At 32.9% G+C, this 16,879-nt stretch overlaps 2 protein-coding genes across 8 annotated transcripts in view; one reads left to right on the top strand and one right to left on the bottom strand.

Annotated features, from left to right (window-relative positions):
- Nucleotides 1–8,695, top strand: part of LOC117343735 (partitioning defective 3 homolog) — a gene marked incomplete at its 5' end in the record, with an annotated part of 68,246 nt that extends 59,551 nt beyond the window's left edge. For all 7 annotated transcript variants that reach the window (XM_033906210.1, XM_033906211.1, XM_033906214.1 and 4 more), the window contains 2 exon segments: nt 1,015–1,139; nt 1,767–8,695. In XM_033906210.1, coding sequence (XP_033762101.1) covers nt 1,015–1,139; nt 1,767–2,172 — 531 coding nt within the window. In that variant the 3' untranslated portion in view covers nt 2,173–8,695.
- A 691-nt stretch (nt 8,696–9,386) lies between these two features.
- LOC117343734 (acyl-CoA-binding protein-like) lies at nt 9,387–16,328 on the bottom strand. Its single transcript, XM_033906206.1, has 5 exons — nt 16,166–16,328; nt 13,581–13,695; nt 13,157–13,219; nt 11,952–12,015; nt 9,387–10,378 (listed from the first exon to the last, which is right to left on the bottom strand). Exons 1-4 carry the CDS (start codon nt 16,172–16,174, stop codon nt 11,954–11,956), a joined length of 249 nt encoding a protein of 82 aa, XP_033762097.1. The 5' UTR covers nt 16,175–16,328; the 3' UTR covers nt 9,387–10,378; nt 11,952–11,953.
- Between the last annotated feature and the right edge of the window lie 551 nt (nt 16,329–16,879).

Here is a 16,879-nt window from a genome sequence, read left to right as displayed (position 1 = left end):
TTCCTAATTATGCTCCTGTCATGAAAAGGGGGGGGGGCAAATAGTGATACCCCATGTCCGTCCCGTCCCGATGCAATGTAACTAATTAGTTATCTCAGGAACTACTGATGCAATCTTCACCAAACTGTGTTTAATGATGTCAAGTGGCAACAGGGGCTATTTATGTATTACAGACATGTTCTAGTTTTGAAATTATATATATATATATTTTAATTAGATTGAATACTAAATATTTTAAAGTTTCGTCCTAAACAGAGGGTACAGCCAATGTCTCGGTGTATTATAAGTGATTGGCATTTCAAGGTGATACTTCTCTTTAAAAATGTAGCCATCATGTCACTGATTAGTTAGGGGACACCTGATTCTACTCAAATGTGTGGCTGAGTACAAAACTACAGTCTGAATCTCAAGTCTTGGTATCTAATGCTGTTTGGGTTGATCTAAGAATGTTAAACCATCTCAATAAAACCTTTGAAAATTGTATTATGTGTAATGTTGGGCTTGATAAACATGGAGTACAATGTATTGTAATATATCCAAGCATTGGTCTTTAGAGCCACTGCAATATAATATTATTATTTGTTTCTATTGTAACATTGGTGCCTTTTTGAAACACATTATACATAGGAATTGTACAGTAACAGTATTTCAATTTTTATTTCTGTTTTACAATGATATTTTTATCTTCATTATAAAACTTTTTATAGTGGTTATCTTGTCTTCTAAACACTATCTTTGTTTCAATACAATATTAAGATGTAATTGCAATTTATTTATAAAATACTAGCTTCGGTCAATTTTTTTTTTCACATACCAGATTGTAGTGACATGTGTATATGATATATCACACATAGTTCAATGCTTAAAAATTAAGAATTAAAAAAACTTCATTTCTAGTTAATCTGACAACTGAAGGATATAAACATTGATTTCTATTTCATTTTTTGCATGGTTGATAGAATGTTAAACTGTTTTCCAACTTGGATATCATCAGTTGTATTGTTTCATTTTCAGAGGTTAGCATCAGAAGGATACAATTATGAAGGTCAAATAAGGTCAACATCAAGCGACAGTTATTCATATGAAGGTCAGGGTCATCCAAGGTCAAGGTCAAGTTCTAGGCAACAGCAGTATGAAAGGTTTGTTTTATCCACTATCATTATCATAACTGCTATACTGGCAGAGCATAGTCTTTGTTCTGACAGATATTACAAGTTGGTAAAACTCTTTTAGTTTCCTATCCACCAAACTTATTTGGTACTTGTACAGATTTACAGGTACCCATCATTAGATGTTGGGGTTTTCATAAGTGGTCATTCATTCCCCAAAAAATTCTGGTGATTTTTCTAGAATTAACAAAAGAACAAATATGTCATGCAATGATTAAAGACACATATTCAGTATACAACCTATTTGTGATTGTTAACATTAATTCTCATCAGCTTACATTTACATGTTATTTAATATGACCACTAGTCGTACAACATATTGTTTGGGAGGGATTATTTCTTAACCACTTTTAGCTTGCTCTTTAAACATTGATAATTCTGCAAAAATCTCATTAGCATGTAATGTTGGTAATTGTTTATTTGTGGATAGATGTGGTGACATTTTCAATACGTTTATAGGTAGTACTGAACAGTATTTTAATGTAAAAACTGTTATTTATATAATATATATAACTTGTTCTTTTTTTTGTGGAAGATATTTTTTAACAGACACAAGTAAACATACTTTAGTGATAATAATTTGTTTCTCATTGACAGGCCAGCACCTCAGCCTCACAGCTACACCGACTACATGTACCAGAGTGCTCCTCCCAACATTCCCTATCAGCCACCAGCCCCTTGGCCACACCCTGGACGAGACAATTTGCCCGTCCAGCATAATTACCCCCATGTGCGTCAGAACAGTGACTCTTACTCTGACCAGAACCGAGATAATTTATTACGACATCCTCTCTCTCGCAGTCATACACCCGTAGAACAATGGCGAGAAGACCACCTCAGTTATCATAGGAAACCGCCGTATCCACCGCCCGAAGTACACCCCAGGGACAGTGGTTATAGCTACAATGACACAGTCTATACCTACAGAGAGCCGCTATATCCACCAGTTGCTGGCAAGAGACAAGTACATACCATCACACAGCCAGGGTCAGCCAAAGTATGACCCTGAGCACATCCCTGTGTCCAATTCTGTACTGATATAACGGTGTCCAGTACCACTGTGTTGGACTGACCACTGGTGTATATAACACTCGTCTAACATCACTGTGATGGACAACCACTAATGCAATAGAGCATTGTCCAAGGTTCTCTACAGCTATAACGGTGGCAAGTTTACCATTGATAGTCACAGGGCAATCAATGTCCAGATACCATTTGAGTTTCTCACATACAGTGTCCAGTGACCAGTTGAGTTTCTCACATACAGTGTCCAGTGACCAATTGAGTTTCACACATACAGTGTCCAGTGACCAGTTGAGTTTCTCACATACAGTGTCCATTGACCAATTGAGTTTCACTCCAACGAAGTGCTTTCTGATATCATTGATACTCTGACAGACTCGGTGATTGGAAACAACACAGGAGAGAATTGAGTATTGTCCTGTCAACCAAGCGTGTTCTCCATCTCTGATGTTAAGTCCCCAGTTCCTGTAGCCTACTACAACAGAGATTTGGTCCATGTCTTTTTGGCCTAATGTGTTCTCCACATCATCTCCACATACCCCAAAAATATGTGATAGGAATTTCCAGACAGATATTGCTGCAGTTTTGTTACGGTCATACAGTGTAAATTAGGATTGAACACAAGGAGATGTGTCCGTGAATGTCTGCAGTCACCTGTAGTAAGGTATTAAGGAAGTACGGTATAATTAACAGAAATGGATCCAGTTTGAATGTTGTATGTCAGATTGCCAGTCTATAGAGGCGCCAACTTTAACAAATCATCATTGATGCCATAATTATTGCAAATATGAAATTGTGAACTATAATATTTGTTTAAAATAAGGCTTCATTACTTATGTCATAAATGTCAAAAGTATGCTAAAATTTGCCACCATCACCAAAGTTTGGTACCTCAATACAGCATAAAAACAATGATTTGCCAATAAGAAAATCTTAGATGTTTACTCACCATACTTTTCCTGAAGTATGATATTTTTTTGTATGCTACATGTTAACAATGTACAATGATCTGCCATGATCACCAAGATATCCAAACTGAATGTATAACTGTGGTTTTTGTGTGTACATCTGCTACTGTGGTTTGAATCGTGCCTGATATTATAGCAGTCATAATGTTATTTGTCCTCATTATAAGATATAGCACTAATTAACACATGGAAATAATTTCTCTAAATTTAGAAAAGTGTTGTCATGTTTTGATAGACATTTTGCACCAGTGCTTTATAGAAAAACATCTTGATGTGCATACAATGAAATTGTGCCTGTGAAAAGAATTATTTAACAGCTTTTTCTCAAATTTAACATTCATGTTGTATGTTTCTTGTTGCAAAGAAATGTAATTCCTGTTTTTCTCATTAGTCATGTTTTAATTGTTTCCATTCAAACCAATCCAACTCACATGTATTTAAGTTGTAATTAAGGATGATAAAACTGTTTGACAGGATAACTCAATATAATAATATGTATTTCTTATTACTTGCGTATCATTATTTGGTAAGGGTTTCATAATCGATAATGATATACAAAAATAAGAGTTATAGCCCTTTGTTCATCATGCAATTTTTTACCAACAGTTGATAGCTTCATTGTACCTAACGTTTTAGTAGTATCTGTTTATCTCTATATCAAATTTTAGCCGAGTAATTGAACATTTTCGAGAAAAGAAATACATGTAAGAGGAAACATTGCAGTTGTAAATGTGTACTTTATTGAAAAAATAGCAAATTCATGGGGGAAAATGTTAAACTTAAGTTGAAATTTCTCACGTTATATTTCACAGTTAGGTGTATATAATTATATTGTATTTGGAAATAATAATGTTCCTTGTAAGTAATCCAAAAATTTGTATGGAGTTATCCTTTTCATACAGTTATTCTTTCAAAGAAATCACTGATGAAATGCAATAACCATGTGTATGTACATTAGTTATTTTTCCGTTGTGTTATTTGTGTTGGGTCTGTGAATGTTGATAAACCAGTGTCTTTCAGTTGTACACTTTGTAAATGTTTTGTGTTTTAATACAAAAGAACACAATTGTGTTGTACATAAAGGATATCACAACGTGTAGTTGATGGTGTCACTGTGTATCATAAAGTCTTGTCTCCAGGTTGGTGTACCGATGTTATATATACTTCCGTGTTTGAGCTTCAAATGACTTGCATATCTTCTAAGATTTTTTTTGTCCAGATTTTCTCATGTAATAATACATAAATATTTGTATGCTAATATAAAGTTAATAATTTTTCAGCCAAGTATCTTAAATATATATTAATGTCAGGGTAGAATTGTAATTATTGAATATCTTATATTTGATACGGTTGTTGTATCTTTGGTGATATTTTGATAGAGGGTCCAATGTGTATGTCTGATACAGATTAGATCATGTATTAATGCGTTTATTTTTCTGTTTGATTATCAGACTAAACTGTAACAATTTCAAAAAAAGGAAATTTTCTTCAGTGATAGATATCAGTAATTCTACATAATTTTACAGTTTTTTTTTCTCTTTAGGTAAGTTATCAAAGGGAGATAATTGTGTTAGAACACTGGTAGATTGATTTTTTTTGACAGGATCTTTGTAAATATAGCGTAGTATTTGACATCGGCAACAGTTTCCTGTATAAATTCTGTGACTATCACAAGGTGCTATTGATATAGTTTATAACATATAATAAATATGTCCAACAATGGTTTATGATTACATATTGTTATAGATATTTACCAAGCTCTAATGCAACGTCGGGCAGAAGAATTAGAATTGAAGTTCTAATCTCTGTTTAAATCTTGATGGTTAAAAGATGAACAATATAGAGGTATTTTCCCGAGATATCAATAATTTGAAAAATAATTGAGTAGATATGATGTCAGAACAACTCTTTCATTCAGTATTGTAATATGTGCATCTCCACAATGAAGAAAGTGCCAGTAAATGTTTTGACGTAACAAAATCAGAGATCATGATTTTGATATTTATACTGCATGTTTATGTTGTTAAACATGATATTGTATTTGATGTAATTCACTACCATGGTTGTGAAAATCCCGGGGGTTTTAATTCCTATATTTTATCTCCATTAACTTTGTGGATTTTTTATTCACCTTGAAATCTTTTGTGTTTTTAAGTACAAAATGTCTTGTGTGTTAAATGAAATCCTATCACTGATAAAGGGCCCTGTTATTACCTGTTGGTAATTACTTGTTTACTTTTCATCTAGCTCTCCATTTTGGCTTGGAAGTCTCTCTGAGCTACTTCATAATTTGCTTGTACTGCATTAAATGTCTGTTTATGTTCATATCACCATGGTCAGATGGTCTCTGCTTACTTCTCACCGGCAGGAGAATTGTTTTTAACTATCGCTAAAGCGTAAGACTTGTAAGCCAGGGGTCTTGGGTTTGATTCTTAGTGAAGCCGTTGAAAAAAAGCATGATCTTTGTTACATTGGCACCTGTTTATGGATTCAGGAAATATTGACAAAATTGTTAAGTGTTACTTTTGCAAGCATTACTGGTACTCTAGGATTAGGTCATTTTTGGAAGGGAGAGTAATCCACCAACTGGGCTATGAGAATTTCTCTACACTCCATCGGTACAGTATTAGAGGTCCCAGGGTGGAGATAGTGAAATAATATGGATATCTTTTTACATTCAGTAATAAAAACAAAAGTTATTGCCACTTTTTTTTCGGGGTGGTGGGTTAAATAAATCAGAGGGTATCTAGTTAGTTTTTGCACTGCATTATGTGGGCAGTATAATTATACGATAGGCATGGTACATATATTATCTGTGTACTTGTTCAAATTGGTGGGGCTAATATTTCGCTGTTATCCCAGTCTGACATAGTTTGTCAGTATTAAATTTTGCGCAACCACACCTTGTAACAAAAAAAAACATGGAAAAAAAGGATAATTTTAACTGTGTTTGTAAATATTTGCTTGGTGATTATTTTCGCGTTATATTAAAGTAGCAAAATTTTAAATCCCCCGTAAATGTTACCATGCAACTATACAGTATTGTCAGGCATCTTTAGAAAAATTGTACAGAGCCTCATGTTTGATAAAGTTGATCTTGAATCTGTATATAAGTTTCAATATGAAATATGAAATATATTAAATACAAATTTACATGTTCAGATATTGTAATATGTAACAGTGCTAGCATAATGTATCGGTGTCAGCCCAAGATTTCACTTTTTCGTAACATTCCATTGACATGTAAATTTACTTCTTTAAATGATGTTCAAGAGCAAGATATATAGCATCAAGGTAGTGATTCTGAAGGAAATGCAGGTATCCAAAATTATCCGAGGATCAAATCATTTCAAATGGAATCCTTGTGTTAGAAGTTTATTGTGCAATAGTGTGAAGGATGTTTGTAAATGTTTCTTTATATTTGAAGTGAAACTATTTCATCAAATATGAAGTCTAGAGGAAAATCTTCCTTTCTCAAAAATGAAATCTAGACTCTGAATGTCCAAGGTTTAATCATGGAAGATTTAATTTTTCAGTTGTCTTTTAATTGTCTTTAAAATTCAAGTGTTCAGAGTTTGCTTTTATAGAATTGATCGATTTGTATTCATTGAGTATCAAATGTGTTTGTAAATATGTCGGTCAAAATTACTTCAAACAAAACAATATGGCCAGTATGTTAAATTAGAGTTCATTTTATCTTAATTATTTAGTTTCTAGGAAATAAATAATACGACTTGTTTAGAATAATAAATAATAATACTTCCTTAGAATTAATGATAAATAAGCATATTGTTTATATAATAATAAAAATTTAAGTAAAGTGATATCTGTACCCTAACGAAAAACTAATTGATTGTAATTGAAATTCATTTTTGAGACAGAAACACTCGGTCTGGCAGTTCTTTCAGATATCTGTATACATTATTTTTCTTACCAGTATGATTGTTAAACTACTGGATGTTCAAGCAAATTGATTGAAAATGGAAAATTTCCAACATCCTAACTAATTTTTATCAAATCACGCCTCGACTAATTAGGGTAAAACTGGATACCTCATGATGTATGTACTTGGTAGATATGGAGATGGAGCACGTTTTCAGCTTGTCTGGCTGATCAATTATGTTTGTCATATTTACAAGTTAATTTAATCAACATGTTTTAATTTAAACAAATTTGCGTGACTAATTGTCACTTGTGCCTTTCATTACAACACATTGTCCAGTAAATTATGCAAACTCCAAGTTACGTCCAAGTTCTAGTTATTTTTAAATATTTCTATTTTTCATATTATTTAAAATTTGTTGAAAGGCACATTTAAGATTGGGAAAGAATGCTCTCTAAAGAGAATTTCTTTTATTTTTACTTGTGAACATTGACCTTTGAATGTATTTTAATGGTGATTATTTTACTAGTGTAAATTTGTAAGGCTTGTTAATGGTTGTGAGTTAACATGTTGTGTTGCCTCCATAGTTTATAGAAGTTTATATCTTCTCCATGCTTTTTTCACTAGGATTCACGTTGTTGTAATTTTTTTGTCAGAGATATTCACATTTATATTATTTGTTTATCCTTGCATCAGATCGAGTTAAACATATAGCAAATTACTAGTCATTTTAGGCATCAGAGCTGAACTCACATGTATATCGCAAATAATTCAAGCATGAATTTTTTTGGGGGGAGGGGGGTAAATATTAGTAGTTTGATACAAAACTATGTTACTGGACCAAATTTAACAGATACAGAGCCTAATATAGATACTGACAGTGTCACCAATTTACATTAACTTTCAGTTTCACAGAAAACTGAAGCAAAATTGTCGATTGCATCCTTAATTTGAAATTGATAATTTAGTCAAAATATAGATTGTCTTGATGAAACATGACAATAATATTGTTAACGCTATAATCAGGACACATCAGTTATCAAAAACACAATTGGTGTACAATTTGTTGACTGATTTACTGGAAATAAAATGTTGATACATGTATGTCCCTATTCTTACTAGTTCTGACATCACATCATACAAGATAGGGAAATGGTCCCTGTAATTGATCAAACAGCTTGCTGACAATATTTCTAGCTTATAAGTATCCACTGAACTGCCAAGCACATTTACCTCAAAGGACAAAATCATTCATCTATTGCTCATCATCATATCGGTTTTATGTCATGAAAATCAAGGGACCAATATCATCATTTATAGGTTTTCATATAACCTATCAATCTAGATCTTTCCTAAAACAAAAGGAATTTTCAAAATGTGTGTTTTAATGTTCTGGTTACTTAACATGTTTCAGTTTTACTTACTGATGCAATTTTAGTACATATTATAATGAATTAACTCGAGATAATTATCCTCAGTATAAACCATTAACATCATACTTCATAATAGTCTTGATCATTGACTGTTTTAAAACTTTGGTGCCGACCAGATGTTTGATGCCACAGAGATTGGAGTTTCCATCATTGTGACTCATTTTATATTTTTGTATAGCAATATAATGGAAGTTTGAATAAACTTCAGTTACAAATTGACCATGTGTTATTTATATATTATTTCTTGTATTACCGTTACCTTGGGTGAATTCTCTAAGACAAGAACTAATACGAGTGGGTCATCTTAAGTCTTTGGTTGAATCTCCAGCGAATAAGAAATCCTAGGGGGATCAAGGTGTTCGACATAATCTTTTCGATGGCGCCACCATGAAATGGGAGGGCATATAGTGTTGATTATGTCCGTCCCTTCACGTCACGTCATGTCGCATTGCGTCGCATCCTGATGCAGTGTTATTATATAGCTAGTCTTAGGAACTGCTGATGTGCTCCTCACCAAACCTGTGTTTCAGGATGTCAAGTGGCAGCAGGGGCATTTATGTCTTGCAGAAATTTTTTATTTGTACAAAGCGAGGGAAGGTTCAGGTGTTCATTAGTGTAAAATGGAGTTATAAAATAATTGTACATATGTATGGTCACATTAATAGCTCAGACCAGCTGGAATCTCCCTTTAGCCTTATGATAGCATGCACACCTAGAGAGCAAAAGGTCATTAGTTCCAGCGCCTGCGAAGGCCCCTGCATTTACCCCACTCCCCTTCCGATCCATTACAATATCTGATATCATGAGTGGACTCCACTGTAGTATTCATGATGTCCGTCTGTGTCATATCAGTGTGTGTCTGTCCGTCATTTCGTTTCTAATGGAGATAATATCCAAAGAGACAAAAATCTTTTTTCATACTCAACCACTTTTTTTATTTAATCTGACAACAAATTTGATCAAGTATGTGATCCAAAAGACAATACACACAAACTGCTTGAAGTTGCTCATAATTATGTCATTATAATAAATAAATGATTCATGAATTAAGCATAGTGATAAATAATGACTCAACATCAAATGTATAGTGAACAGCAAACCTGGTTTATCAATATGTATAAGAACAGATAAAAAAAATATTGTCAAAACACTTCAACCTTCGGGAAACATTTTTGAACTGGCTCCAAATAATGATTTAAGTACCAACCTTGTTCAGATTATTGATGTACTTTCATTTTACAATCGATTTTCAACATAAAGACAAAACTGTAGCTTAGTATAACATTAGTAAAAAAATTCAAATGCCAAGTATAGATATAAAAGATTTAAAAGTGAAAAAACACACAGTATATAAATCATAATACTGAAACAACCTATTTCACATAAAAGCAGACTTGGTCATGGAACAATGGCTATTATCATGGTAAATTTGTTTTACTTGTCACAATGCTGAAATAGATTTGGTCTAATCCCAATCTTCAAATTACTTGTACAATATTTCAATTTTATAATCATTACTATACTTTAAAAGCGAATTTAAAGTCACACGTCATCATTGGTCTGTAATATTTCAAATTCTGAATTACTACTAAAAATGGACAATAATGTGAAGGATTTAAGTGTGAAAAGTTTGGTTTCTGGTATACATTTCATAATATACTTTGTATCATTTGATGTAGGTTTAAAATCAATAATTTAATTCTCCTAAAAGACGATAAATTTACATGAAAATCACATAACAACACTTTAAAATATTTATAAATTACTCAGGAATCACAAATAATCACTTTTGAGCAATGTCTCGTCCAGATTAGTTTGTTCTCTTATAGTCCAGATCATCCTCCTGCAAAATGTTAATTCTGTCAGCATGTTGTTCAGGATTTTCTTCTGCTCCTAAGATTGCTAAAAATTATAAATATGCACTAAATTTACAACCACATTAAAACTATTCTTTATATTTTCAGACATTCAGTTATTTTTCTTCTACTCCGATATTTTCTTGGCACAACTATGGGGTACACGTTAGATTTATCAAAAACTACTATGATTAAAGTATTGACTTTAGAACAGATACTGAGATAGGATACACAATTTATACACAAATACTTTACTCAAACTACTCCACATTAGCCAAGGTAACCTCCAGATAAACAACGGTAACCTCTAGATAAACAACGGTAACCTCTAGATAAACATTGGTGACCTCTAGATAAACAACGGTGACCTCTAGATAAACAACGGTAACCTCTAGATAAACGTTCACATCTAGATAAACAACGGTAACCTCTAGATAAACAAAAGTAACCTCTAGATAAACAAGGATAACCTTCAGATAAACAACAGTAACCTCTAGATAAACAACAGTAACCTCTAGATAAACAACAGTAACCTCTAAATAAATAACAGTAACCTCTAGATAAATAATGGTAACCTCGAAATAAACAAGGATAACATCTAGATAAACAATGGTAACCTCTAGATAAACAATAGTTACCTCTAGATAAACAAGGATAACCTTCAGATAAACAACAGTAACCTCTAGATAAACAATAGTAACCTCTAGATAATTAATGGTAACCTTGAGATAAACAAGGATAACCTCTAGATAAACAAAGGTAACCTCTAGAAAAACAATGGTAACCTCTAGATAAACAATGGTAACCTTTAGATAAACGACGGTAACCTCTAGATAAACAACGTAACCTCTAGATAAACAACGGTAACCTCTAGATGAACAGTAACCTCAGGATAAACAACAGTAACCTCCAGATAAACGGTAACCTCTAGATAAACAACAGTAACCTCTAGATAAACAATGGTAACCTTTAGATAAACGACGATAACCTCTAGATAAACAACAGTTACCTCTAGATAAACAATGGTAACCTCTAGATAAATAAAGGTAACCTCTAGATAAACAATGGTTACATCTAGATAAACAATGGTTACATCTAGATAAACAATGGTTACATCTAGATAAACAATGGTTACATCTAGATAAACAACGGTAACCTCTAGATAAACAAAAGTAACCTCTAGATAAGCAAGGATAACCTCTAGATAAACAACTGTAATCTCTAGATAAACAACAGTAACTTCTAGATAAACAAAGGTACTAGGGTTACTTCTACATAAATATCTAGGTTTGATGATGTCAGATAAAAAAACATATCAGAAGCTAGCATATCTACCATTGATATCAATATATGATTACAATTTGGATGACAGATAATATAAATAATCATGTCAACATAGCTAGCAACTGACATTCTTTTTATATGTCGCCCAAACTTACAGATTATATATACTAATGAATCTCTCAACTCATTGCTCAAATGTACCTAATTCACACTTCCAGTTCATAAAAATCCCATACATTGTTATGTATTGTGTAATTTAGCTTAGAAATGTTTACAGATAAAAAGTAGAATGAAACAAAGGAGAAAGAAATTAAACCAGAATTTGTACTACTCACCTTTAACCTTTAAGACTCTCTACTTTTGCAATATACTTTGTTTCTGCATCTGCTGTTGATGTCCCTGTAATAAAAAGCAATACATTGTTTACAATAAACTGTTGATAGAGAAATCTCCATTAAGTAAAATCTATTGGAGGAAAGATCAGCCATTCCAATATCCCACAAACAAATGATAAACAAGCATTCTGAAAGCATTGCAATATATATACATGTCCCCTGCTGGTCCCTGCTAAAAATAGTAACAGTGACCTTGACCCCAAAACCATGAAACTCTTAACTTGATCTGTAGCTACTCAAGCTAAAGTTATACACCAAATTTGGCCAACATATACCTTGAAGCATGCCTGAGAAAAATGCGGAAAACTGAGTGGACATAATGACAGACAGATAGAGGGAGGGGGAGGAAACCTATAGTATCCTCCATTTCACCGGTAGGGGACTAATTATTTCCAATCATCTTTGATATTCCTAGCTAGTATATTATCCAAGAAAGGTGTGATAAACAAGACTGATCAACTGTTTGATTTGACATAAATACTGCATGTAAAAAAAATACAGGACAAAATTTATCTAATGTTTCACTGGGAACTTTGATCGAACTGACCCTCCCCATAACAAAAGGTGCAATTGGCATGCATATAACGCCACTGTATTTCATTCAATCTCTTTAAAATACAGATTATCACTGTACTCTATGTTATACATGATCTTTATTGGGATGTTGTTTTTTTTTTTTGCCTCTTCAATATCCCCTAAATAGAAGACAGAAGGAAATTATTGATTTTTCAGGGGCACACTTTGAGATGCATGCAGTGGGTGACATGCAGTGGGGTACAGCTGACATGTTATTCTTCAGCTCTCCAATGTGCCCCGATCAGAAGATATATGAGCTAACCCCGACCTCACAGGGTGTCCGACAATTAGTCGCCCCTTACAACATGCAGTGAGATATAGCAGGCATATTCTTTCCCTACTCTTGCACGAATTTTATAACTATCTTAAGCTAGCTATGTTTGTTTATTAGCTAAAATTGAAGTGCACAATTTCTATATGCACCTCAGAAGAAACTTATGTATATTTTGTTAATAAAAAATTATAACTTGTGTAAAATATCCCTTTGCAAAGTATCCAACATTCACCTCTGATAAGAACAGGACAAATAACAAACAATGACACATCAACAATCAATACATCATTGTTACCTTTGACTTTTTCCCAAGCATTCCATTTCGCCTTTCCTTTAAAATCCATCATACCAGGTTTCGCTGAAAGTCAAAACAAACTTATCATGGTAGAATGAGAAAAATCTGGTAAATTATTGTGTCGTAAATATATAGATACTATCATACTTCTAGCAAAGAAAATTTATCAAAAAAAAATACAAATAATAAATTCACACAATTAGAAATTGAACCATATGATAACTCTCTAAATTAAATCTGTGATTCTGACACAGAAATTATATAAATTTACTGCCTCAAGTTCTGGATTTTGGCTAATAATTAAATAAGAACAATTTGATGTTTAATATTTTCTGTTTAAGATTTAGAATACTATTAAAGGTTGGACGATGAATGATCAGAATCATGATGTATCGACCAATCCCCAACCACTAGTTATACGTACCTGTATTAACGTCCCCAACTGTAGCTTGTTTGTACAGCCCATACAGCACCAACAAGTCATCATCTGATGGCCTGTTGGGCAGGTTCTTGGCATCTTCAGCAGCTTTTACGAATGCCTGAAAAATTTGTTAAAAAGGCATATGACTACATGTAATTATAAGTATTTAGTGTAACTGTTGAAATGAAGGACACAGTGTTTTGACACGTACTTATATTCTCCCGGTTGGCATAATTACGATACTATCCGAGTGTGTTAGTCTAATGAGAGACAGTGATATTTTTTTTCCAAAGGCAAGCCAATTATTGAATTTGAAATTCCTAAAACAATTTATTTTTTTATGGTACACTTCATTTGAAAAAAAATTGTCATGCAGTATTTGCTTCATCTTATGTGCTAAACAGGACACAGGAAAGAAATGAACCAACCCTTCACATATTGTATTGGATTGCACTTTTCTCTAAATTCAAATCCCTGAACTAAATTCTCAAGGTGGTGAATACATGTCTTGTTGGCATTTGAGAGCCTGTTGGACTTTGACCCAGAACAAAAATAATCATTTTCTCTATACACTGATTGAAGTGATTGGCCAAAGAAAAGAAAAATTAAAGATTAGATTAAACAAATTTCATAACCTTAGAATACATAATAAGGATGTTAGTTGCTAATAAATTTTATTCATAAGTGAATCCTTGATATGCCCCATGTTAAATTTACACAAAGATATATGTTATTGATAAACTACACACCAAAAGACCTTTCTGGTTATAACTTTTTGCATTTGCAGCCTATTTTCCATGACCACTTACGGTCACCAACTGCTATATTTGAATAAATGCTTGATCTTACAAAAGATATTCTAAATTTACATGCTCATATCCTCCGTACTAGTGAAGTATTTTTAAATATTGATTAAGGATGTTTGCATGGTAAACAACATGAAGCGCCTGAGTCACCTGTTCTCACTGAAGTGATCGGCGAATGTTATCAAAGGTACATCGCTATCTGGTCCAAGGTCAAACCAGAGGAGTGTCAAAAGCTAGCACACGAAAGCACAGTGAGTCATTATCAAATATGCTTTCTATCAGTATATAATAAGATATTGAGTTAAGTACTACTTTGTTTTATAATAAATTGGTCGTGAATTATTACGAAGTCAGGGTGCTAATTGGATTTTATGATGCTTCCACCATCGTACATGTTGTATATATAGTACTCATTCAATCAATGGCTATTGATATGAAGAAACATATAACAGCTATATTATCATAATTGAATCAAAAGATTTGATTATTTAAATCATATCATTTATTTATTCTTTTAACAGGTTTAGGTCTGCTATTACAGCCTTTCAGCTGTCAAATTTAATTAGCACATACCCTACCATAAATCAACCGATTACGTAATTATTATCCGGTACCCAATTGTATGTTGCGATACCTGCTGGTGACTTGAACGATACAAAACAATTAACACCTGCACGACTATTAAAAGCAGATCTGATCACCTGCAATGGTGATGATTTCCAAACAAACAAGTAATCCATTTACTTAAGACATCAATGGGGATTGCCATTTGTAAGAATTACACTTGCAAAACTCCTAATTATGGCCCTGTGTAACAAATTAAAGGGACATACATCTAAGTTACACAAATACCATAAGTACATGTACATGCATGACAAAGATCTGTTTCGATAGGAAATCCTCAGGGGTAGTAACATTACCATGAATAAATTACAATACACATACATTGACTTATCAATATCAAGATGGTCATGCACTAGACATAGTCAGACACATGTGAAAAAAAATGTAAAACTATCTTGTTGAGGTTTTTCTTCACGCGCTGTGGTCAACGATCATATTAACCAAATGGTCAGATTATTAGATCATCTTATAAAGCGAGGAAAAAATATATCTGTTTTTATAACATCCTGCTGATAACAATCATGTAGGGACGAACAAATTAACAGTTTAATATAACATAACATTGGGTAAATCTTCCTGTGGCCGAATAGCGGGGTACAATATGTAACCTAATTGATTTTAGAATGGATTAATGTAATGGAACTCGACTTTGTGGTAAAACAAAATCTATTGATCATTTACAGAAATTTAGCATGATTGATTTCTCAAACTTTAATAAAATTACCTTCTCGCACCAAATATTTTAAAAGTTTATTTCGTGTTTTTTCGAGAACTTAAACACCCCACATCTGATTTCCTGGTGTTCATGTCTACCACTAAGCTTACACATTTCCACATAACATGCAGGTATGTTTGTACAAAAAAAAAATCTTATATACCGAGGTACGATTTTTTTTGTCAAATTAAGCATGCGCTTGTAATACAATAATTTACTCGTCTATAATGAAACATTTGAATCAGAAATATCATAATCATGTCCACAAGTACCTGTGTACCAGTACAGCAACGTACGTATGTTACAAATCGAATGGTATGACCAATATCCAGGCCTAATTTTTACTTGCATGCATGGTGATAACTGAATTTACCGGTGGCATCATTGAATCAGAATCAAAGAATCATGGTAGTTATAGAGGATATGTTTCCTTAAATACTTACTTCAGACATTTTTCAGGTTCTTGCGGTTATTTCACAGGCTTCGGTGCTTTGCTCGCTACGGTCCACGCCTTCTTCACGCTACAGATTCTACGGGTGGTTTATACATGTGCATGTGGCGCCCCCTGTACATTGAGGCCAATCGGGGGTAATTTATAGAACGCTACACTGTACATGTAGGCCTACCCAAATTCACAAATGATATATATATCTTCAACTTATATAATGTTAACAGCTTGTCGAAAAGTCAAAGCATGCCGGAAGTGATTGTGGAAGAAATGAATATTGATTGCTAAGTGGTAGTTCTACTGCTCAGGGCAAAGACCTTATCTATCTTGAACATCAATTTCTGTAATTGCATTAAATTAACTCCCTTTCAGAAATAATAACACTACAAGTATATACAAAGACAAATTATGTATGTATATCAAAGCGTATACACGTACTATACACACATTTCGCAATGTTTACGTGTTCCACTTTATAATTAAAAATTGATAAAAAGATATAATTAACATATGAAATGGTCAGTGCAAATTTGAAATATCGATATCACTCTTTGGATAAAACATTGAGTGTGAATATACTTAATTGGAGTTTTAAATCCATATATATATATTTTTTAGAATAAAAGTGGTGCTTTAATATGTAATATATAACCCCTTCTTACATAAAACACCGAGAAATTTTAAAAGCCAGCCTTGATTCAGGTCCATT

This window comes from Pecten maximus, chromosome 15 (assembly GCF_902652985.1).
Source record: "Pecten maximus chromosome 15, xPecMax1.1, whole genome shotgun sequence".
Classification (NCBI taxonomy): Eukaryota; Metazoa; Mollusca; class Bivalvia; order Pectinida; family Pectinidae; genus Pecten; species Pecten maximus.
Note: the sequence above shows the minus strand (reverse complement) of the source record. Positions and strands in the feature narration are given on the sequence as shown.

What these genes read in the sequence shown, in the direction of transcription:
- LOC117343734 (XM_033906206.1), bottom strand. An exon ending in AGTTGGGGACGTTAATACAG is followed by an intron (nt 13,220 to 13,580) that starts GTACGTATAACT and finishes TTTGACTTTCAG; the next exon opens with CGAAACCTGGTATGATGGAT. An exon ending in TGCTTGGGAAAAAGTCAAAG is followed by an intron (nt 12,016 to 13,156) that starts GTAACAATGATG and finishes TTTTTATTACAG; the next exon opens with GGACATCAACAGCAGATGCA.